Source organism: Vespula vulgaris, chromosome 23 (assembly GCF_905475345.1).
Source record: "Vespula vulgaris chromosome 23, iyVesVulg1.1, whole genome shotgun sequence".
Lineage (NCBI taxonomy): Eukaryota > Metazoa > Arthropoda > Insecta > Hymenoptera > Vespidae > Vespula > Vespula vulgaris.
This window is the reverse complement of record NC_066608.1, coordinates 271,639-295,294: the sequence shown is the minus strand read 5'-3', so window position 1 is coordinate 295,294 and position 23,656 is coordinate 271,639. Positions and strand designations below refer to the sequence as shown.

The window sequence follows — 23,656 nt, the reverse complement described above, 5'->3', positions numbered from 1 at the left end:
AAATCTTGAAAAGACATCGAATCGCTCGTCATTCCGGGAATTCCTGATTCTCCCGAGAGAGTTCATATTCCATAATGTCGACTGCGATGTAAAGCGTTTGAGCGGAAGGATCGATCGCGAAGGGGGTGAAGCGCGATGGCATCGGGATGGACGGCTACGTGAGGCGAAAGATAAGACTTGGAAAAGGTGACGAGCGTCGGTGTATCCCTCCCTCCACTCGACCTCCAACTTCTTTTCCCCCTTCCACTCGTATATTCGGAGAAGGAAACGCTTTATCAGATTACTTCTGAGCCATGAGACTTATTCGATTGCCTTTTCGGTGCTTCGCGGAATCTCCGTTGTCGATCTTTCCTCTTTACAAACATCGCCTTCGAGGGAAAACGTTGGATATTCGAGAGATCTTTGACGAGTCTCCATCGATTCGATGGATTCCATTCGCTGGGAGATCAAATTAGACGTATAAAGGAGCGATCGCTTTGATTACGATTGTCCTTCGAATCCCATTCGAAGTAACAGATTTCCTTCGACCGATCGGATACAACGGGTATTTATTCGAGTTCGTTAACGAGTGTTTAAGGAACGATCGAGGAACACGCTTGGATGTTTGCCATCACTTAACTCGAACCTCGACAACGAGTCATTTAATGGAATCCGTCGATTCCATAGGTTCGTCTCTGTATCCCGCATCGACGATTACGCAATCGTAGGAGAGCCTTTCCAAAGAGGAATAGACTGGACTGGACGTTCTCGTCATCGAACGCCGATCCTCCGGGTATTTGAAGTGCGCTCGTCTTACCGGAGAAGGGGTCTCTCTCTTCTCTTTGTGATTTAGGCATCGATAGTGTGGTACGACGATAAATACGGTTGGCACGGCGGTGCTATGGGCGAGATACGAGTCTCGATCGATGCGTTTGCACGATGTCACCTCTTGCGACGTCTCGTCGAAAGGGATTCTTCGTGTTTCCTCGCTTATCTCGTTATCGAAGCTCTATTTATCCTATCGAATCGCGACCCTTTTCTCTCGCTGCTCGATACCTCGCGACATGCCTCCTTCTTCGCGTAAATCTCTCCTCTCTACGAATTTATGTAAACGCACCTGGGCTTCGATAAAGATCCCCGGACGTCCGCGCGTTCGCTCGAATTCGACGATAAGCTCGAAGATCGAGACGAAAGGATTTTTTTTCTCGTAGATCCTCCTTCGATATTCGCGCGAGCGAAAACGGATATCGACGTACACGTAACCAGACGTGCGTGCGGCAGCGGACGCAGGTACTAGATTTTGAGGAGCGTGCGTGTACGCCGCCACGGAGATCGATGGCAATCGATATCGGTTCGCTTTTATTTGGCGGTCGCGTGCGAACACGCACACGGCGCGGACACGCACGCGCACCGTATCGCTTCTGCGATTTCGCTCTACGAAAGCTCGGTTCAACGCTCCGAATTCGTCAAAGGATATTCCATCTATCCGTCGAAATCGAACGAATCCTCCGAGATGAGATCGATGGCCGATCGTAGAATCGCGGCGATTGGAAAATTTTTATTTACAACTGTTCTTTTTTCTTTCTCTCTTTTTAGAACGATTTCGGCCGCGTTTATTCTTCGTATTTTTCCCGCGTAGTACTCTTATTGGAATATTGCTATTTATCTTTCTACCGCATTTTAATACCCTCCCAAATTAAATTTTCAAAGAGTCAAAGATCGACTCAAACTACTCGTTATTATTCAAAGTTATTTCGTATTAATTATCATGTAATTAGCATACCAACGCGGGATAGAAAACAACGTCCTGAAAATACTATCTCTCTGATTCGCTACGCGCTCGGTTATCTCGCAACTTTCATCGGTCAAAAGTTAATTTTATTTCCTCCGGTTTCGTTTCAGTACCGCGTACGTTATATCGATCTCGACGAGTAATTAAGCTTTCTGCCATTTCATCATTATTTCTACGACGGACAAAAATATTTACGCTATCGCGAGTAGCTATAAAGGTTCGTCGAAATTCGAAATAGATGAAATTCGTTGTTTACGAGTAATTGAATTTTTTTCCTGAAAAATATCAATTTTTATAGAATTTTTCAAACGAAGCGAAGAAAAGAATTTTTGTGCGTCAGTTTCCATAACTTCGCAGAGTTAAGCCGGCAGTGCTTGAATTTCGAGTTTGCGGTCGCTACCGGTGTGTGCACGACATATTAGAAACGTGGCCGAAAGGCCGAAACCGATCGCATTACTGCATGCACTCGGGGAGTTGGTCACGGGAGAAATCACTGCTGTTTAATGTTGCGCGATATGTATATTCTCAGCGACGGTTTAACTGCTGCGAGCCCTTTCGCGTATACTTACAAGCGTACGAATTTTTCTATTTTCCTCCTTTCTTTCTCTCCTATTCACGGTACCGTAATCGCGTATGCGGCGTGCACGATGTAACAAAATTTATTCGCGCGAGCAACGTTCACTTTTTCCCTTCTTCTCTGAAATTCGAAAGTACCGATAAAAGAAATTTACATTTCAGAGATGCTATTGACGTCGATAACGCGCTAAAATACGTCGACCGACGTTTATTTGTTCCGAAATAAGTATCTCAGCGTGCGTCAGGATTGCGTACGCTCGAATTGTTAGTTTTCACAAAGATCGAATAACAAAGTCGGGCTATACTTTGTATAAAAGTGAAAGAGGGAGAGAGAAAACTCGTTACGCGCAAATGAAATCATCCTTACGTAATTCCTTTTATTCCTTTGTCGTAAAAATAAGGGCAAAAAGAAATACGTAAAGTTTCGGAGATAAAAGACGAAAGGTTGCGTCGTTCGTCGCGAGGATTTTGTAAACGGAACTCTCGGAGAAAATCGAATCTCTCGTTCGTAGGTCGGTGGGATAACGAACAGTGACATTCACGACGGTAAAATAAGACGTGTATGTACCTACGTTCTTACATGTGTGTGTATGTGGGGAAAAGGGCAAGCGTTGAACTACAAACGCGCCACGCTTCGTTGACGTTACACCCATCGTCTATCGTTGGAGTTGCTTTCGCAAACGGTTCTCACAGAGACCAGGCACGATTTATTTTGCAGATCTCTTTTCTCTTTTTCTTCTACGCGTAAAGATACGACGGGGAGGATAAAGAACTCGATATCTTAAAAAAAAAAACGTGAGTATTCCATTGCGTAATGACGTCGGCAGCAACGGGAGCTCGTCTCAGGGTTGAACGCGAGAAGCTAGCAGGAGGCCCTTGCTAGGTCGTTGCATTATTAATCGAGCAATCGATATCTCGCTCTATGCGTCGCGTCGTCGTCGTCGTCGTCGTCGTCGTCGTCGTAGTCGTCATAGCCGTCGCAACGTTTCGAATCGTTCTCTCTTATTCCGTCGCGTCGTTTCACGGTAAAACCTTGCAAGGACACGCTGGGAATGGCGTATCGGAGAAACTCGTCCTTTTCTTTCTCTTTCTTGTTCACTAGCTAGCGTAATTACGGAGCTGGCGAGGAAAGCGATTGACGTTACTCCTAAATGCAAGGTGTACACGCAGCAGCCGACTCCGTGTATGCACTTATCTCGTTATGCAATCTGCCCTTCGAACGCGGACGCCCGCCTGTCGCGGTGCGAGCTTCGATATGCTCGACTAAATAATTACGAGGACGCCCTTCGCGTACTTGCAATTAGTTTATGCATATCCGTACGCATCGTGCGTTTTTCTGTTTACATATCGTAACTTTTTATCGGTCTGGAGAAGTCGACGCGTTTTTTCTCGAATACGACCAAAAAAGAAAAAAAAGAACGGTTTATCGCGTGGGACGTAATAAAAACGATCTCTTTCAAATACAACGTTCATTCACGTTCGCGTTTTGTTATTTTATCTTTTTCTAGATTGGTTTGTTTTTACTCGCATCGACGTTTTATGCGCGTGACTCGCGAGAAGACTCTCGCACCGACGCGATTCGATCATTTTCCCGCTAAAGCTTTAATAGTTCCTGACGTAATTCGGAGTCGGTCGTGCCGAGGTCGTAGATAATATCGTCGTAGCTAGAGCATTGTTCGGTGTATGCAGCTCGATCCTCACGGTGGTATCGTTACGCGCAATGCAAATGTTAAAGGTTAATTCATTATATGGCGAAGGCACATAAGATAAACTTTTACTAAGAAATCTGGCGATACTACGAGCTCGTTTTCTAAACGTTCCTATAACCTTTTGCTCTTTCTTTCGAACTACGAGATCGTCGATTACGCCCGGAGAACGAGCGTTCGTTCTTTAAACGACGATCGAGGCGTTTAATAAAGAACGAATTTATCTTTCTTCGATTACTCCTTATTGAGACGTTTCTTCTCGATCCTACAACGTCTCTTCTTTTCTTTTCCTTTCGGTTTAATATCGAGAATTTAAAGAGAGCTCGTTAGAACCCGCTTCATTGATTCCAAGAGCAAATTCGCGTTCGTCTGGCTACGATCTTACGACGCATGCAACGACTCTGCTTCATTTCGGACGATCGCTAACGACCCGACTAGACGTACTTTGTGCTCGCCCACGCGATCGAATCGTTGAGAGAACGAATCGAATCCTCTCGATCGCTCGACGTAGAACGTTTCTATTTATTTCGAAGGATTATATTTGGATTATATTCGACGAATTTCCAAACGAATGGAATTTCGTTTATTAGAACGATACCGTGATAAAAAAAGAGAGAGAGAGAGAGAGAGAAAGAAAAAAGACCAAAGCGTTCTTCACGGATGAAAGAGCCGTGTTCTAAACAAAGAGAGGAGAGCCATCCGGTTGGACAAAGTTCAAAAAGTTGAGAAACTTTTTACGAGCAGGCAGTCTTTTTCTAAGAGCGTGCGAGTGACACGAAAGAAATACGCGTCGGACTTCTTTTCTGGGCGCCACGAACCTGTTTTTTTCTATGTTTACGTTCCCCCGGTTAAGCCGGGAATGGCGTCATACGTGCCACATATATACATATACCGATATGTTTGACGTCGTCTCGTTTGGCCTATCTCTATTCGTATAGGACTCTTCACAGGTTCCTCTTACTTTTCATTAAATTTTTTGTTGTTTTTCGATCGTTCGTCTTATCCCCGTCGTCGCGTCACGTTCCTACGTAGAACACAACGAACGATTACGATCTCGTGCGATTAAAAAAAGGAAAGGAACCATCGATTTGCATATATGTGTTTCTCGAAGAAAGTCACTCCCACGTTCGTTCGAGTCGTCGTAAAGGGCCCGAGTTTAAAAGTCGGCCGGAGACGTTAATCTTGGAATATGAATGACCGCGTTATCTCGAGGAATCGGACGAAGGGTTGGAAGCGTACGCGTTTCCAGCACCTGTTAGCTTCCCTCGAGAGCGAGAGCACGGCCGCGACCTTGAACCTTTTCCTGGTATCCCCCTCCGCCCCGAGTACTTTGATCTCGAGCTTCTTATATCCGAGTCGAATCGAATCGAATGGAATCGAATCGAAGCGAATCGAAGCGTTTTAATAAGAAGAACGTCTCGAAGAAGAGTCGCCGCCCTCGGCTCTGACTCACGCTCGTTTCTTATTTTTTCTCCCGTGTGGCAGGCGTGGGCGAGGATACACGTCGCATCGTTTCTCGATAAATCGATGAGAACGCACCGTAATCACCGTAAAAAGACGCAACGATCTCTCCGCGTGTACTCCGCCTTTTAATGTACTACCTCTCCCGTGTGCCTCGTTTTTTTTACTTTCTCCGCTTTTTTCCCGAGCTATTTTCGGCCCGTTATACGCGTACTCGACGTCGAGACGTACGGAGCTTCGTATCTTGTTTTCTCCATTTTGTGAGTCGCGGTAACACTTGACCCAGATCAAATAGGGTCCGTTTATCCGTCTCCATCTGCGTATCCGTATGGGTATTTACCGTTTATTCGGACGTCGAGTCATTTAAAAGCCTCGGTATCGATCACCGCCGCTCGTCCGCTCGATGGAAATCGGTCCGATACGACTTTGACGCGGATAATTTTACGAGGATGAGATAACAACAACGAGTCTTTGTCGTTTTCAGAAAGCGGAGGAGTCCAATAGCTCGGACTCGTAAGCCGAGTTAAGAATTAATCATGGATCGTTACGAGGAAGAAGCCGACGACAGCGACAACGAAACGGATCCCGAACAGCTGTTGAACGAATGGCTCGGCGAGTTGGATAGCCTGACCGTGGTGAGTCCGACCAAAGTTTCTTTCGATGTTATTTTTAGAGACAACCGTTGATCCAGTCGTTCCCTATCGTTGACAGTACCCAAGAATCGTTCGACGTTGAAAGTTCCTACGAAACGAATCGTAAGCGAGATAAGAAGGTCTCTTGGAAAGACAAACGTTCGCTGCTTCGAGTAGTCGTTCCACGCTCCTCAATTGGTGTCAATTGGCACGTGGTCTAAATAATACGACTCTATACGCGTACGTCGCGCGATCCTATGTATACGCGGGTACACGTACGTCGTACACGTATGCCCGAGAAACACGCAAGACGAGATACCGCCGACGGCGCGATGACATTCTTGAAAAATGTGACGTTCCTTTTATTATTCGTTGCGCGCATACATTCGCGATATTACGAGGGTACACAGTCACGGCGGGAAATGCCGAGCCTTTGGGCTATGCTCGATAATCGTGCGCCGTGTAGCATCGAGAGCACGGTCCGGTTCTATCGTCGATAGTTTTACTCGAAAGTCTTCGTTAACTCGGTCTTCGTATTACTTATTTCGCGACTATTGTTCGGATATAAACGATTCGAAGAAGCGTTCGTTTCACTTGGCTTTCGATTCCCGTTTCGAAACTCGATCCGCCGTTAACGCGTTAGGTACTCGACGATAAATTACCGACGATCGACTCGGTTAAACGATCGTGACTCGAACTTTGTCCATCTCGCTGAGTTTCGCTGAGAAAGAGAAATAGCGGGCTGAGAGGGAGGACTCCCATCCGTTAGTTCGAGTTCTTCCTGTCGGATACGAAGTTCTCTCGTTGTTCAGGATTCCGGGCGTTAATTCGATGAAATCGAACGTAATCGTAGAACTGCAGAGTTTGCTTCGCTTCGCTACTGGCATCTTATCGAAGATGGTCGGTCGTCGCTCAGATGTATCGCTCGTTGAATGGTTGGAAGTAGCATTTCCATGCGCTCGATTTTAACGAAAAACTCGAGCTTTACGAACACGCGACTCTTTTCGCGTTTCTCGCGTCGGTCGAACGATCGTAAATTTCTCGGACCGACGTAAATCTCGTCTAAACGATGGAAACCAGTTGGTTCGAATCGTCGAATCGGTCCTTACTCGGACGAAGCGCGAAGAGGGAACGCGAGTAGTCGCGGTAGCGCAACGAGTAACCTTGAATCTTCAGCGAGGTTCGAAGTACGACGAGTAGATACTCGAGCGAGCGAGAGAGCGAGGAAAAAAAAGAGGAAAAGGGAGAGAACGAAACGAGAAGAGAGTAGCTGTTACGGAATGAAGGATGTACGAGCACGGTTCGAGTGCCGGTCGATGCCCGAAAGAGCTTTTGCACTCGTGGTTGCACTTGCACTTGCACTTTGCATTCCCGACGACTGCTCGGCAGACCGCGCCAGATCGATAGCACCTTGATGGATAACGTTCTTGCGAAACGGTTAATCGTATCCTCCACTTTATTCGCTCTCTTTACAGCGGGAAAAAACAAAACCATGTGCTCTCGTTACGAGCCTGGTGAGATCGAGCGAGTCGAGCGAAATGAAACTAATTACGCGGCACTCGATACAAAGAAAGTCGAGTAAAACTAAAGCTAAAAGTTGTAACTGGGTCTTCGCTCTGCTATTACTCGATCGCGAATGACGTGTTAAAAAACTTGAAAATGGAAACGGAATGGAAGAAACGAAGCGAGACAACGGTCTCGCATTGCCTCGCGACGATCGATGACGAAACGTTCGTCGAAATATCAACTGCGATGCGAACGAACTGATTTCTCGCGACCAAAAGATATAGAGATTCGGAGGAAGGGAGGAAAAGATCGGAGAGGGATAGAACGAGAGCGGGAGAGTGACGAAAGAGCTTTTGCACTTGCACTTGGCGTTGCATCGGAGGTCGGTCAAGGCGGCCGTGCACAGATCGATAACATGGCAACGCGGAACGGATAACGTTGCACTCTGGTCGGTGACCTCTGGGTGGGTGCGGGGACCGTCGCAGGACCGTACTCGTTGCAATTCAGCGGTTGATTTTCGAAAAACCGCAAAATCCGATGCAGGTGTATACGAAGATGAAACGTCTGTCGTAAACCGCGATAATTAAAAAACTCGATCGAAAAATGATACGGGATCGAAGGGAGCGATCGTTGCTCTCGACGCTTTGAACTTACTTTTACGATACCTTTTTCTCGACTCGGATCGAACGGATTTACTTTCCGGGATACCGCGAAGACCGCTATAAAAAAACGTGTCGAAATTTTTTAAACATAAATCACACGTACGTTTAATCGCTGTTAATTTAACGTCACGATAAGATTTATTGGCGTATTTATAGATAAGATGTAGGTCGATGCAGATATTTTTTTATACTCGTTTTCAGCATCAGGAGGCTCTGCACGCACGTGTTTCGAACGCGTTAATAATAGCGAAGCTTTTAATTATATCTCGACAACGATTTGCACGCAATACGTTGTATACAACTTAATAATTTATTATATACCGTACCGCCTATCCGTCGCCTTCCAGCGGCAGGAAGACGTCGGTCTTGCAGCGACCTGCTCCGCGTCGTTATCCGCGTGCGGTACTTTACCGACGTTCCGCGTCGGTTGCTAACGTTCGTCGGTACAACAGATTCCAATAGGATTCTTCGACGGTGTTCCCGCGCGAAACACGGGCGGCGCTATCGTCGAGCGATTCGAATTCGTAACTCTTTAAAGCGCGCGCTTTGTCCGGCCGCGCATCATGTCTCGTACGATCCAGCGATCTAACGCTGTTAAACGAAACGTCCAAGGAGATTATATATTTTAATCGTAACGAAAATACCGCATAACGAAGCCCCGCATAATCTCGAGAAAAGTCTTTCCAAGAATCGTTTAGCCGTAGCGGGATACGAGTAGACGATATCGAGGCATTATTCGATCGTTAAGATAATAACGTCGAGTCGCGAGGCAAGATCGGTCGAGACATGCCCCTGGCGAAATAGACGAACGCTTAAGAACTTCCGGTGGTTATTAGTATGCGGGCTTCGTCGTATCCGCATCCGTACAAACGTTCGCGGCATCCCGAGTCCCGATGAGAACGAACGAAGCCTTTGTCCGATGATATTACTATATCCGTTGGATCTCGTTAGTCACGAGATCCTATCCGCGGCTCTGAGCTTTTCCGTTTACTCGATTTCTCAAATTATACTCCTGCGTCGCTTTGACAGGCGCATCCATCGTTCCGAAGAGTAAAAGTTCTTTAATTACCGTACCAAGGATTTTTCTCGACGAAGCATCGACATTAATATTAATATTTTCTTCCAAGGCGGTAGAACGTCGTAAAAGTGGTTTCTTCAAGGGGAGCAAATCTTTTCTTCGGAAAACTTATCTCCTCTGCGATCGAGGCCCGGTACCTGTGCTCGCATAAAAAGCGTGAAGGATCGGGAGAGACCTCGAAAAGAGAGAAATCATTCAGGTAGGTGCGTGCTGCACGTGGCAAAGGGCAGCTGCGCGTTCGGCTCGTCTTTCCCCTCGGCTACCCCCTCCCTTCCGTATCTCTCGCAGGGCTTCTGTTTTTATCCATATCAAGGTCAGTTCTTTCTGCCGCGAGTCGTCCATAGAAATTATTACTCTACGTGGAGTCGCAAATTGAGGATAGCGACTCGTGGCTACGCCTTTCTCTCTACGAGATTCGAAGAAAGAGCGGAATCCTATCGGCGCATCGGCCACGCGTCCTATTTGCCATCTGTTGCCGTCCTTCCGTTAATAGGCTAGACTACCAGCATGGATCTCGAAAACCTCCGCAGATCTCTTTCGTATCGCGTCAAGGATCTAATTGATCGGGGCCGCGTCGTTCCGATCTACGGGCTTGCGCGAAGAAAGTAATCTAGCTCGGCGATAAATTCGACGCGCGTCGAATAGATCGATCGAAGATCGAAGACGTTGCTTTCGAGCAGGTACATCGAAAAGAGGGCAAACGTATTGGCGCTCGTAAAAGGAAAGGAAGAAGGGTCGAGTTGCGAATCGGAGTTCTCTCTCAACACCTCGGCTTTTGGGTGTTAGCCGATGCACGCTTGTGTACATATCGGCGCTCGGTATCGTGGATGGCAGCTGCCTCGTAGTATAGGCAGCACGTGTTCCTCTTTTCGAGGCAGGTGGTTGGCGTCGTTAAGCAATCTGCCTCCCCCTCGACGAGAGCCAAGATTTGAGCGGCGGTCTACGGAAGGAATAAGAAAGGGAGAGAGAGAGAGAGAGAGAGAGAGGAGAGCCGTGCGGCTGTAGGATGGATCTCGTCGAGGAGGAAAAAGGACGGAGGGGAAGAAAGCAGATAGGGATGCGAGAGGAAGGTTCTCGTTCTGGCGAAGAAGAGAAGAGGCAGGCAGGTGACGCGGAGTTCCTCGCATCGCTTCGTGCTCGTCTCGAGCAACGACGACCGGTTTTCAGGATCGTCGACGTGCCGGCTTACTGCCGCTTAATAAGCCGTAATAAGGGCTTCGACGCATGCTCCTCGATACACGAGACACGATAAATCTCGCCGGCACGCTGCGACTTATAACGCGAATTGCAGAGTCGCGTCTCGATCTAAGCAGGTGGCTTCGATCGAGTCCCATTTCTTTTTTCTTGCTTTCCTTTCGCGATCATCCTCCCGTTCCCGTTCCCGAGCGTCTATCTACACGCTTCGCTTTCGATTTTACTCCTCGGAGTTCGTAAGACGCGACGGTTCCAAGTCTCGGGAGAAAGTGGCCTTTTGCTCGTATCGATCTTAGAAAGGTTGTGCCAGTAGGAGATCGTACGAGACGAAACGCGCGTTTACAAAATCGATGTTCCGTTCGTCGTTCGGAACTATTAACGACGAGGATAACCCGGTCCGACGGGGGTCGGGTCTTCCTAATAGATTTTTCCGCTCGCCACTCGAGCCGAGGAGTATCGCGTTGCTTGTCGTCGGAGCGGATCGAATTCGAGGACACGAGGGCAGCGTTCGACGGGGTGTTCAAGCCAAGCTCGCAGGTCCGCACTCCCTTTCGGTCCTCGGGGATCCATTTGGAGGCGTTTCGAGCGAGAAGAGCTAGAAGCACGAGCACGAGCTTCTTCGAGAGGACGCGAAAGGAAGGGAGAGAAGAAGCGGAATCTTTCTTCCTTTCTTCCGTTCGTTTTTCTTTCTTTGGTAAATCAGATGCAGCCTCGCTTCTCGGGAGCGTGCAACAGTTGGCGAGGAGGAAACATCTGTCGGTCTCGGCGCATGCGTATCCCCCAGGTAAAACCTGCGTTCTCAGGGATTCTCAAATTTTCTTTCGTCGCAGCTTCTCTTTATCGCGGACCAACCGTACAGAAAGAAAGAAATAGTCGGCGAATACGAGCGACTCTCGTATATTCCGAAGGTGTGGACAAAAATATTGATACGATATAAATCGGAGTCGAGCCCTCTGACTAATTCGGACAGTCCCTCGAGGGTGCGGTGAGTCATGCGAAAATTATATATATTTCTTCCGATCGTTTCGAAGGGCGCACGGAACAAGTCCCTGCCTTAAACGCTTTGGAGTCGAGTAATCGCGATAGCCGCGTAGCGATCGCGTGTTGCGATTCGCACGTAAATATATCGCTTGTCCGAGGCGAGTTCGATTAGTCACAAAAGCAGAACGGTGCCCAACCGCGTTCCTTGCAAAAGCGATCGCTCTTCGAGCGATCATCGCGTTACTTTCCGTTCAACGGCGCGAAGGACGCAACCTTTTAACTCGTACGAGCCTTTTATGCGCTCGTGAAAGAATAGGATCGATCACGCCTTCCTCGTTACGCGTCAAGGACTACTAAGATGCGAAGGACTTCTCGCAGGGAGCGCGGATTACAGGAAAGTTAGACGAAAACCGCAGAAATTAGCGGTTGAGAGAGACCTTTGGGTTTCGAAGCGGTTTCCTTTTCATACGATCCTGCTCGGTCTCCGCTCCTCGACTCGACGTGTCGCAAACGAGACGCGATTAAATCGAGGAGTATCGTTCGAACCGATCGTAGGAAGTTTCGCGCGCTTGATCTTGGATTGCTTCGTCCTACGCGTTGCTCTCGAATTACGAAGGATGTCGACTCGAGGCGATTAATTTCGATATTCTAGATCGGTAACGGGGTCAGTCGGTTGGCTGGAAGATGGATACAGTTCCAGCGGCGGTACGCTAATCCTTCGAGTCAAACCCGTTCGTAGGTCTCCTCGTAGGAGTATCGCGATGAAGAATATCGATACGCACGCGAAGGATCGCGTCTCGATCGTCGTCGATTGGCAAAGAACGGACGAGGAGCGGTAGAAAAAGGAAAGGAGCAGGACTTTTGAGAAACACTGCGTATCTGTGCCGAGCGCCACGCGACCAGGTCGTCCGGTCGGCCTGGGTGCCGGGTGTTGTTGAAATCAACGTGGTGGGGTTCCTTCGACGACCACAACGGAGCCTTATGCCTTCAGTCGACTCTCGGCTCTCACTGCGACTCGAGCTGCCTGAGATTCCGTTAATTGACTTTCGGACGCAAGTGTCGACACGCTCGATCGGATCTTTCGATCTCCGAGGAAGCAAAGACGCGAGTCTTCTCTCTCTCTCTCTCTCTGGTAGTTTCGAACCTGGACCGCGACGATAGCATAAATTACGCGTTGAAGTCGACGTCTTCTCGAAGGAGAAGGGCAATTCGACGCCCGAATTAGATGCCTTCGACCCGATAGAAAATAATAATCGACTTTACGGCGTGGCGCAAGGATCGTCGTAGCCAAGATAAATTCGAGCGAGATCGGTCGACGATCTCCGGTTCGAGCGCGGCCACGCGAGCATCGCGAGTATCGATCCAACAACCAGTTCCTTTTACCGGTCGATCACCTCCGGATCTCGGCTCGATCGCTCTCCGCTCAGTCGCCGTCGAGAAGTCGTTCGAGAAGGCGAGAGAGCACGCGCGGACGTGCTCTTCGTTGGCGCTTAATTAGTACGTGGGTGTCGACGATAGTCGAGGAAGGAAAAAAAGAAAGAGAGATAGGAGGAGGGAGAAGGGACGGAGGCAAAGGGATGCCGAAAGTGGTGCCGCTAGCGGAACGCTCGACGAACGGAGGAATCGAATAAAAGGAGCTCTGAAACCGTGAGAAGGAGCAGGCCGAGGAGGTGGGGGAGGAACGAAGGTGGTAGTAGGGAGGTAAATAGATGCAGGAATCTCTGAACGGCGCCATGTCGGTGTCGTAGTCGCGAGAAAAAATATTCGGTCTGGGCGCTCTTCTGTAAACGCTTTACGACGAGGAAGACGCCGTCTTGGAGCGCGAGGACCTTCCCGTGAAGAGGAACGCGCGTCCCCCGTTTAAATCGTTTCTTCTTGCGTTGATGGGACCTTTTTCTCGTTTCGTCGAGAGCCCGTTGAAAGGAGTGCGCAAACATGCTGTGCGGTACGTTCAAGAAGAAGAGGAGGAGTCCGGGGGAAGAGTACCGGTTGGTGAGGTCGAACACCATGCCGAGAATCGTGTCGACGCGAGAGGGTTCTCTGGTAGCCGTTCGAAGGACCAAATCCTCGAGGGCGACCGTTCGATCGTCCTTGATCAAAGATCTTCTCAATATGGTGAGTTTTCGTAAACGTTTCGATTCGAGACGTACCGATAGAGAAAGTCGATCTTTCCGATCGGAGCCGACTTTCCTATTTCTTTTTTTTTTCCCTCTCGAACGAAAATCGAACGAGTCCGTCGTCCGCCGAGTCTTCGTTCCAACTCGATCGGTCGCGTTCCGAAAGGTTCCCACGGGGTTTTTCGAACGTACGAGGACAAAGATGGTATAACTTATGCATCCGTCCCCACGGACGTCGATGTTTCCTTTGCGTTTTGGCGCCACGCTCGAGTCACGGTAACGCGAGAGGGCTCGCATCGTCCGGTCGATTGGTTCGCAAAAGGATTTCGACCGTCTTGAATCTACATACATGAATGCGAATGCGTCATGCTGCTACATATGTATGCACGTGCAACGCTCTACGATCCGTTGCCCGTCGCTAGCCGCGTACGTACTTAATTTGCATCCTCCTCGTTCGTACGGGTTCGTTCGGTAGATCGATACCAGCGAATCGGGACGATTCGGAAGGAGCCCTTCGTCCAAGGACGCGCGATTCGGTAAGCGCGTTTATTCCTCTTTAGTGCGCCGGATTTCGGCCCTCGGAACGTCGTTATCGGTATCCCATACGCGTCGGCGAGCACTTTTCGCGCGAGCGTGTCCCTTGCCCGGCCGGGTTAATTCGAAGCGATCGATCGATACGCTTTAAGAGCACTCCAGGCGTCCAATTAACACGCATATGCATACTTTACGAGTGTAACGACGATATGCGAGGACTGTTATCTCGATGGCTAGTGAAAGGAACGGTAACGGCTTGTCGCGCGAACTCGTAATTCTCGTTTCATTACCGTACTTTTTACTCCGCCGCCGTATACGAAGATTGAGATAAATTACGAAGGAAACGAATCGACCGCTATAAAATCCATCGTCAGGCGCTCCTCGATATATCCATTTTAAAGGCGACTTTATTTTTCAAGGACAGGATCGAGCAGGGGACACGCTCGTGCGAGACAGTTCTCATTGTTCCTCGTTTTTGCCCATACTTTCTTTGTTCGTTTTTTTCCCTTCAATCTCGGGAGACGCTTTTTGCACGAAAACCGGACTCGAGTACGGTATCGATCGAGAGATCGAAGGCCAACGGCGGTGCGCCCGGTCACGATCGAGCCTGCAGCTCGCGACAGCGTTCCTTTTAGCGTGCTCGTCGCGCTGCCGCTGCGACGAAGTCTTCTTCGTCGTCTTCCTCCCGAAAGTCGAGCTGCTTCTTTTTCGGTCTAAATCCGGCCACGTAGGCGCCTCCGAGCGCTCGCAGGAGTCCGAGTGTGCTCGGAGAAGAACAAGAAAGACCGAGAGAGAGAGAGAGAGACCAAAAGGAGGTGAAGGCACCTCGCGAGCTTTACCTTATAAGGTTTCCTCTCTGGACGCTGCTGCCCAACGCCCATTAGAAATCCTTTGTTGTCCCGACCTCTTTTCTCCCCGATGAATTCCCCGTCGAATCGACTTCGAGTCGTACTCCTCGATTCCTACGAGATGAGCTTTTTCTACAACTTTTTTCTTCGATAGGAATTTCGAGCAACGTTAGAGGACATCCAAGCGTTGGACCTTAATATTCAAGGATTTCGCTCGAGCATCTTTTACTCTAAATGTATCCTTTTTGTACGAGACGTTTTAAAGCGTCGAGAATAACGCGGTATAAATTGCACCCGTAGAACGAGAGAATTCGAGCGTACTTTACGGAGAACTCATGAATAAGGAAAGGGCGTAGCGGAGGTGTACGCACCGCGCGGCGTTCTCTAATTCCAACAGGATAACTTTTAAACGCTGCTGTGAAAAAGTTCTTCGCATGCCGCACGGAACGTTGCCTACGTTAATTTCCTCGGTAAACCAAGGTGGAGCGAGCGAAACGGCGTCCGAGATTAACAACGTGACATATTTTTTTCATCTAGAAACAACAGAACTCGTTTGCACTTTTTAACGATTCTTTGCGCTTGGGATATTTACCTTGGACGACTCCGCGTTTACTACCGCGGGATTTTTCTTCGTCGATCGATTACATTTCGACGTTTTTATTCCCGATGAGCTAGCGAGAGCAAGGACGAACAAAAAAGGCGAAGATATTCGGAAGGGGAAGAGACGCGAAAGAAGACAAACGAAGAAGCGCTTTTTTCTCTGTAAGCAATTTGTGTACGGCTGGACCACCTCTCGGCCACTCTCTCTCTCTCTCTCGGTCTTTGTCCAGCTTTTTTCTTCGTCCTTTTCTTCCCGATGTACCACCGTCCCTTGCTTCGACGAGATTCTCCCTCCGGATCTTGGCGTCGCGAAATACCTCGGCGCATTCCTTCGCATCGCGCCGCCGCGATTTGGGTCCACTCGCCGTTCGCCCGGCCATCTTTCTTAAAGCCGCTGTTAGAGCCCGAGCACGAAATAAAGTCGACTTCCGAGCGTTTCTCTGTCGAACGCAGAATTCACATTTAACGTCGTATTATCGTTTGAAATAATTCCGTGGAAAAGCGCGTCTCGTGTTATTTCAAACGGCAATAATTCTCGGCTCAGCTTGCAAGACGCTGGACACAGAAATGCTTTTCGAGATCTTTGACGGTGCATTTCCAGCTGGCCGCAGATCGAAACGTTCCGTTGCCTTCGTATTTATATCCGTCCCAGATCGTCGAACTTTTTCTTCCGGTAGGCGGTCCCTTCGCCGTAAATCCTGATTCATCCCTTTTGATTTTTCAGCGGGCAGCGCATATTCCTTTTCGTGGATCCGCGCGGGTACGGCTATATATACGACGGGAGGCACGCGCTTACGGTTTGCGGTCTATCGCCGAACGAACGCGTTCTTTTTTCTCCTTTTCGTCGTTCTTCCGGTCTTCTATTAGCGTCTCCCTCTCGTAGAAGCCGGAGCCATAGAGCGCCGTTACGACGTTCTTTCGAAATTGCGCAATCGGCGCGCGATCCGGCTACTCGTTTCGTCGCCACCGACGACCAAGTTCGTCGAACTTGCATCCACGTTGCGTCCCATATTTCCTTATCTCGTCGCGTCTTCGATATTTCACTCCGCTCCGTTCCACTTGTCATTCTTTTCTCTATTTTCCTTTACGATCATTAATAACTATTCTATTATTGCTTCCCCCGCGGCTCGCCTCGGTCAAAGACGCGCAAAGTAGCTTTCCTCGGACTCAATGAGATTTTTTGAACGAACCTACGAACGAGAGAGCCCTCGGCGCCAGTGCGCAAATTTACAAACGTCTAGTATTTACGAATACTCGTAATGCGCTTGTTTAAGATCATGTTTGCCGACGATAGCTATAAGAATTTCGTAACGACGTTCGATCGTCGATGTTTCTCGATATTCAACAAAGAAAAGGTCGATCTCTTACGTCAGGCAACGCGTATCGCATGCGCGTAAGTACCACGCTCGCGTCGAAGCATAATTCTCGCGAGTCGGCGGTGATAGAACATTTCATAACACGTCCGATCGCGAACGAGTCTTCGAGTCTCGAACGAATGGCGCCGCTTTTATCGTTCGAATCCTCGGAAAATATCGTTTGGAAGGCTCCGGCGCGTCTCTCGCAATTAATAAACTTCATCCTGCCGTTGTTGAGCGAGATTAATTAGAGAATTATTCCGAGCGTGCGCGATATAAAATCAATTCGATTCATTTTCCTATGGAACGAATCGATCGGAATCATGGGCGAAAGCTACCAACGAAAATCCCTCCGAGACAAAGGATTCGAGAAGGAGATAGGAATGGAAGAAGAGGGAGAGAGAGATAGCGAGAGATCATTGCTCTTGCGAGATCGACATTACAATTTCATTTCGCTAGCATAGCGATTCGCTTCGGTTCACCGATCCCCTCTCTCTCTCTCTTTCTCCTGTGGTACTCTTCTATTCTTCCTCTTCTTCTCCTCTTTCTTCGCTATTTTACGCCAGTTTCAATTTATGGCGCCGTACGAGGAATTTCTCCTAATTACCACTAATTAGAGTTAATACGGTAAATGCCGGCTGCCACGAACTCGACGTCAAAAGTCGATTCTCTAGTCAGCGAGCGCTTCTTTCTACGAGGAACGAGAGAAAGAGGAAAAGAGAGGGAAAGAAAGAAAGAAACGTCTTCGATAGAGAATCTCTTAATATTCTTTACGGATCGTTATCCGATCTTTTGTAAGTTTACTTATACGCCTATGCGAGTTTAATAGACAAAGAGAGAGAGAGAGAGAGAGAAAGAAAGAGAAACATCTCGAAACGCGCAGGGTTCGATCGCAAGGACATTCGTATAGACTTTTCAGAAGAAAGAACGCGTTAGCGTTCAACATAATGCTTTTACATTCCGAAAGCCTCCGACAACGGACTCGTAGCCGAAGGGCGTGGCCGCGTTCTTCGTACTCGGTTTAATCGTTCTCTCTGAGTAACGCGACGAATCGCTATGGACATCGGCCGAAGAAAATTCTCTCGAGAATAAGAAGAAGAAGAAATAAAGGACAAGAGCTAAGAGACGATCGCGACCGCGCGAGAATTTCTATTTCATTCGCCGAGAAAGTTCGAGAGAAGAGATATCGATAGTCTTCTTGATATCTCTCACGCTATTATCATTGCCTCGATACTTTCTGTTAACTACGTTTCCCAGACTTTCTTCTTGATAACTCTTTTTATTTTTTCTTTTCTTTTTCTTTTTACCTTTGCCCTACCAACGATGATCGGGAGAAAAGAGCGACGATCCAAAGAGGTCGACGTTAAGTAAATACAATCGTTCGCGATACGCGTTTGGAAATCCAACGAGAGTAAACGATCGTCGCGCATATTTTAAATCTAGAACGAGAGCTCCTTCTTCTCTTTCTGCCATAGGAGATACTCGAAACTTATCGCATTATTTAATGGCAGAAGGGGAAGGCACGCTGCGTTGGTTCGTTCGCGCGATCACGACGCGACAATTTCTTGCCGGTCGAAGCGGGACGATATCTCTCGTCGGATAATGAGCGTGGCAGCTGCTCCCGTCGTCGTTTGATACACCGACTAATATTTTTAGCGATAAACCGTTCGCTCGCTAGAAAACGCGACACGATTCGGTTTGTCGCGATGACGAAATCGTCGCGTTTTAAACGATTAGCATCGGAGTCCTGGAAGCGTCTCGCAATCGGTTAATCGACCCAATTGCCTACGATCTAGTCTTTGGATCATTTCTTTCGGACTCGAGCGGGCGTCGAGTCGTCTCGCGCTTACTTTTTAAGACGAAGAAGAGGAGAGAGGGAGCTCCAGAAGGGACATTTTCTCGTGGGATCTCTTTCAGCTTCCCGAGAACCCTTTTGGCTTCCGAGTACGCGTCCGTTTTTCTCTCTTTCGCTCCCGTGCCACTTCCTTTCTCTCTTTCTCCTCGGGATGTAAATCTCTCGAAACGATCTTTCGCCTTCCCCGGCATGCGAGCGGAAATCTTCAAAAGAATCTTACGCGAATTTTTTCTCGCAAAATCGTTTTAGCCTTCCAGTGAAATTTTGATTTCTTCAAAAGTACGGTTGGGATAATACGATTTGCGCGACGCCCCGTAAAAAATATTTACCAAGAATTCTTAAATCAATTAAGGCTCGTTAGCCGTTTAACTCGCAGGAGGTAAAGACGTCCGACTATTCGCGTCGTGTACGCTCGTCCACTCATATAGCTCGTCCCTAGATGATGAAAGACAAACAGGATTTCGCGGTACGCACTTCCATAGAAAGCGAGTTCGCGAACGAACCGGCTGCATGGGAAGTACACGGAACGAGATTACTGAATAAATCTAGGACGTAGGGAAACCCAAAGCGATTCGGATAATCTAATGAACAAATGGGATTCCAGCGGGTTCTACCTCGTACTCGCGAGTTTATCCTATATGTCTAAGTTTATTATTTTATCATTAACGATCGCGTATAGTCGTTTAGAAAGTTTCCATAGTTTCGTAAAAAAAGAACGAAAATATCTTTCGACGAGATTACGTTTTTTCCACGAAAATCTCTTCCACGAGACATAAATCTAGCCAAGATGGATTTGAGAGAGAAAGAAGAAGACGGATAGAAAGAATTCTTAACGTTTCGAAAGTAGTAATAAAAGAGACCGAGCTCGTAGGAAATCGGAGAAGGTGCCAAGATTTCGAGAAAACCTTTTTCCAGCTTCGACTCGTTCGATCGTCGCGTAGGTGGCTCGTCGTTTCTATGAAATACAAGATGAGAACGCACGCACGCACGTTTCCTACGGTCGTTGATGCTCGCTAATATTTCATAGAACGGTCGCAACATTTTACGATCGTTCGACCAAGGACGATCCGGTTGTCGTACTTCGATATCGCGAGTACATTTCGTTTGCGGTCCATTTGAATTTAATGCCTCTCCCATTATCACCGTTCTCTCTTCCTCTTCTCTTCTTCGCAAATCCGTTCGATACGGGGTATAACGTTGCATCGATGCATACCTACGTACGAAGCTTGATGCGCTAGTCGCGGCTGGAATAACGCGGTGCAAGGATAACGCGGAGGTCAAAAGTCTTCGAGGATCGTGTTATACGCGTTACGTGAGAATAATATTCGCGTTGGTTAGTTCGCTTTTTCGAGATCGAATAACGGTTATTCGATCGTTTAAGATAATCGTTAAAACGGTAAAATTATCTGTTATAAAAATAATCGATTTCAGAAAGATTCTTCTTCAAATTTAAACTCTTTAACGAGGCAACGCGGCAAAGGGAATAGAGACGATGGACGTAACCGAGTTATTTAACGCAATCCATATTGTAGGTCAAGCCGACCGTCGACGCATAATACTCGACCCTAGTTTTTACGACCGTCCTCCGGACCTGAACACTTTGCGTTTTCCGAACCGAATCGCGCAGCGTTCATCCTGTTGCGTCTACGATAAAGAGGTGTCCGGACCATCGTCCAGATTACTCTAATCTCCGCGGCGATAAATCCTCTCTCTCTCGAAAAATCGTTACGAACGCTCTTACTCTCGTATATTTTACGATTCTGTAAATGTTGGAATAATAAGGATAGAGGAATACTTGGAGAATTTCGAAAACGAAGCGTCGTTGAACGCGAACCTGGGTCTTCGATTCGATTGCGTTAACGCGTTTTCGATGCGTTACTTCGATCGGGTGGCAACATATCGAGGCGGCCCGACAGAGCCGAAATCAATTAACTTAGCTATGCGTGTCTTGTACTCTCTCGCTCGTCTGTGTGCGTGCCTGCATGCGCGCGGGCGCACGTACGAGCATACAAGTCCACGTAATCGGGCTCCCTTCGTATCGCGTCGCTCGTACGCACGCACACACGCACGTAACACGCACAAAGTCGGTCGTCGGTGTGCGATACGTTTGGAACGATGTGCCTAGAGCCGCGTGCGTAGCTGCCGCGTGGGTTGCCATGGGCAACTCATGACTAACACACACTGCACAGATCTCTCTCTCTCTCTCTCTCGCTCTCCCTCTCCCTTTTTCAACATTTCGCGGCTCTCTCGTGGTTCCCGCAGTAACGTAGCTACGAGTTTCTCGATCGACGCCAAAAGAGGTGCGAAGGTATCTTTATTTCGATTTTTTATTAATTTCCAATCAAAGTATATTCGCGGACAGACATTAAGAATAAATTCGACGTTAAGAAAAAGAGGAATCGACGTTAAATGGATTTTACATCCATCGAGGAATCGAGGAATGCGACGAGCCAAGATAGGATCGTCCGTTCGGACTTGCATCGTACGCGAAATAAATTCCGTGCGTGCTTCGTTAAACTATTACTTTTAGTTTCGTCGATGAATCGATGAAACCGTAAAAGTAATCTTTGCGCCACGTCACCGCGGATACAGGATTACCCAATAGTCTCTCTCGTATCATCGATCTCTCCGATCTCAGAGGATTTCACACGCTTCTCGAGTAATTAATTTTTAACGATCTCGTTCGCGATTTCGAAAAGGCGTTACGGTCATCGGGGAGTTTATTCAGGTGCGTTCGCGTCTCTCTCTCTCTCTTCCTGACATTTCATATCAATCTTTCGCCGCCCCTGCGCTCTTTCCGAGTTATCTTTGCCTCTCTTTGTCGCACGCGTTGGGACATCGTATTCTCCGTCTGTCGCAAGGGATAGGGACTCAGGGATGTAGCAACGTTAGCTCCATTGGCGAGCAACGGTGCGTGACCGAGGACACACCGTGTTTGTTCGAAGCATACACGAGACTCGCTGAACTCGCAATATTTTCTCTCGAGTCTTATCGCCTTCTAGTCCTTTTGTTCGTCCGTTTCCTATCGCCGAAAGGGATACTCCTCCGTGTTGTTTTCTCCTAAGGCGAACCTAAGCACTCGGAATGACCAGGAGACACGTCGCTTCTACGGATCGCACGTATATTCGTGGAACATAGTTGGATCCTGGTTAAGCAAATAGAGAGGATGATAATTTCGCAATCGGCTAGGCACGTTTCTCCGAGTCGAGCAATCTCTTTTATGCGGAAGAAAGTAATCGAAGGATACGGAGAAACAAAGGATCCTTTCTCGAGAGATAAAATAAGGATACGCATTCCGTCTTCCTGGAAAAGGAAAAGAAAACTTTCAGAGTATATCTGTGGGATCCTTCGAGGCGCTGACCCCTTAGTCTGGACTGAAAAGGGATCGTCCCTGAACCCGCGGCGAGTCGGACTCCGGAGCAGAGTGGGGGGTGGATCGTCGAGGTTCGTGGAGGGGACCGAGCTAGCTAGTGGGGGCAAGAGAAGGAGAGAAAATGGATGCTGCTCGGAGTGACGAAGAGCGTCAAAGTTGGAAGGTGGAGTGGGAATAAAAAGAAGGACGGAGACAGAGAGAGAGAGAGAGAGAGAGAGAAAAGGAACCCTCGGCCACCCTCGTTAGAGTGCACCTCCGCTCCCTTCTCCGCCTCTCCTCTTCGCCCACTCTTGCCTTCTCCCGTCTCTTCTCTCGACTCACGTTCGTCCAGCGGGAAGCTCGCAGGACAGGCAGACGCTTTCCGGCCGGCTTTGTGGAGAAGACGAGAGTGCGAGAGAGAAAACGCGCGCGCGCCTTCGTACGAGAGTAAGAGAGAGAGAGAGGAAAGGAGAGGAGAACGCAAGCCGGCTCGCCGCCTCCATACCACCTCCAGCATTCCCGGCGTGCACACACAGTTGCAGCTGCACCGCCGTCGTGGCTCGCTCGCTCGCTCGCTCGCTAAGCTAGCTAGCTAGCTAGCTCGCTCGCTCGCTTGCTCGTGCGCACACGCGCCGTCTGCGCGCGCGTATTTCTCTCTTTTTCTGTCTCGTTCTCTCTCTCTCTCTCTCTGTCCCTTTTTCACTATCTCTCTTTTTCTTTTCATCTCTTCCGATAGAATTTCGCGTATTTACGTGTGCGTGGTCGAACGACGCTGACTTTTACGAGCTGCGTGCTCGTAAGGAAATCCTCCCGAAAGGGATCGTCGGTGTGTTCGCGTTGATATCGATGGATCGTTTTTCCGTGTGACGATATTTTCACTTTTTTTTGGAAAAAAAAATTCGGAGTGATCGACGGTACTTTCCGTCTTTTGTCGATATTTTCTGTGCGGATAGTAGAGAGATCTCGTTTTATCGAGGATCACGATCGGCGGGAAGGATAATTCGATCGGTCGAATCGTGAAGGTTTGACATTTCGCAAATGTCAGACTCGAGAGGCAACGCCGTATTCGACTCGTAATCGGAGTGTCGAACGTGGACCCGCTACGATAACGGAACGATAACGGAGAGAGTATATCAAACGGTGTAAGTCCCAGGTGTACGTCCGAGAGATCGAGTTGTGTGAGACATGTGATCGTGAACGAGAGAGTTTCCTATTTTTCGTTCCTCGAGGAGAGGAAGAAGCTCTCTTTCTATTAAGGGAAAAATTTCCACGCGTAAAAAAGTCGACGACATGGATTGGATGAGGAGACAGGATATCAAGGAGGAGTCGGCGGAAACTCCTGCCGTCCTGACACCGGAAGACGCTGACGAATGTTACTTCGAGGAAGATACGTCGATAGACGAGGGCATGGTACGTTTTGCGACTATC

The 23,656-nt window shown here is 48.3% G+C and overlaps 1 protein-coding gene across 5 annotated transcripts in view; it reads left to right on the top strand.

Moving 5' to 3' along the window:
- The window catches only part of LOC127071855 (amyloid beta A4 precursor protein-binding family B member 1-interacting protein), a 94,072-nt gene that overhangs the window by 25,517 nt on the left and 44,899 nt on the right, over positions 1 to 23,656 (top strand). For 2 of the 5 annotated variants that reach the window (XR_007785259.1, XM_051011606.1), the window contains exon 1: positions 6,163 to 13,682. Coding sequence is in view for 4 of the 5 variants with exons in the window: in XM_051011606.1 (XP_050867563.1) it covers positions 13,503 to 13,682 (180 nt within the window). In the remaining variant the exon portion in view is untranslated. The other 3 variants (XM_051011609.1, XM_051011607.1, XM_051011608.1) reach the window with 3 other exon arrangements.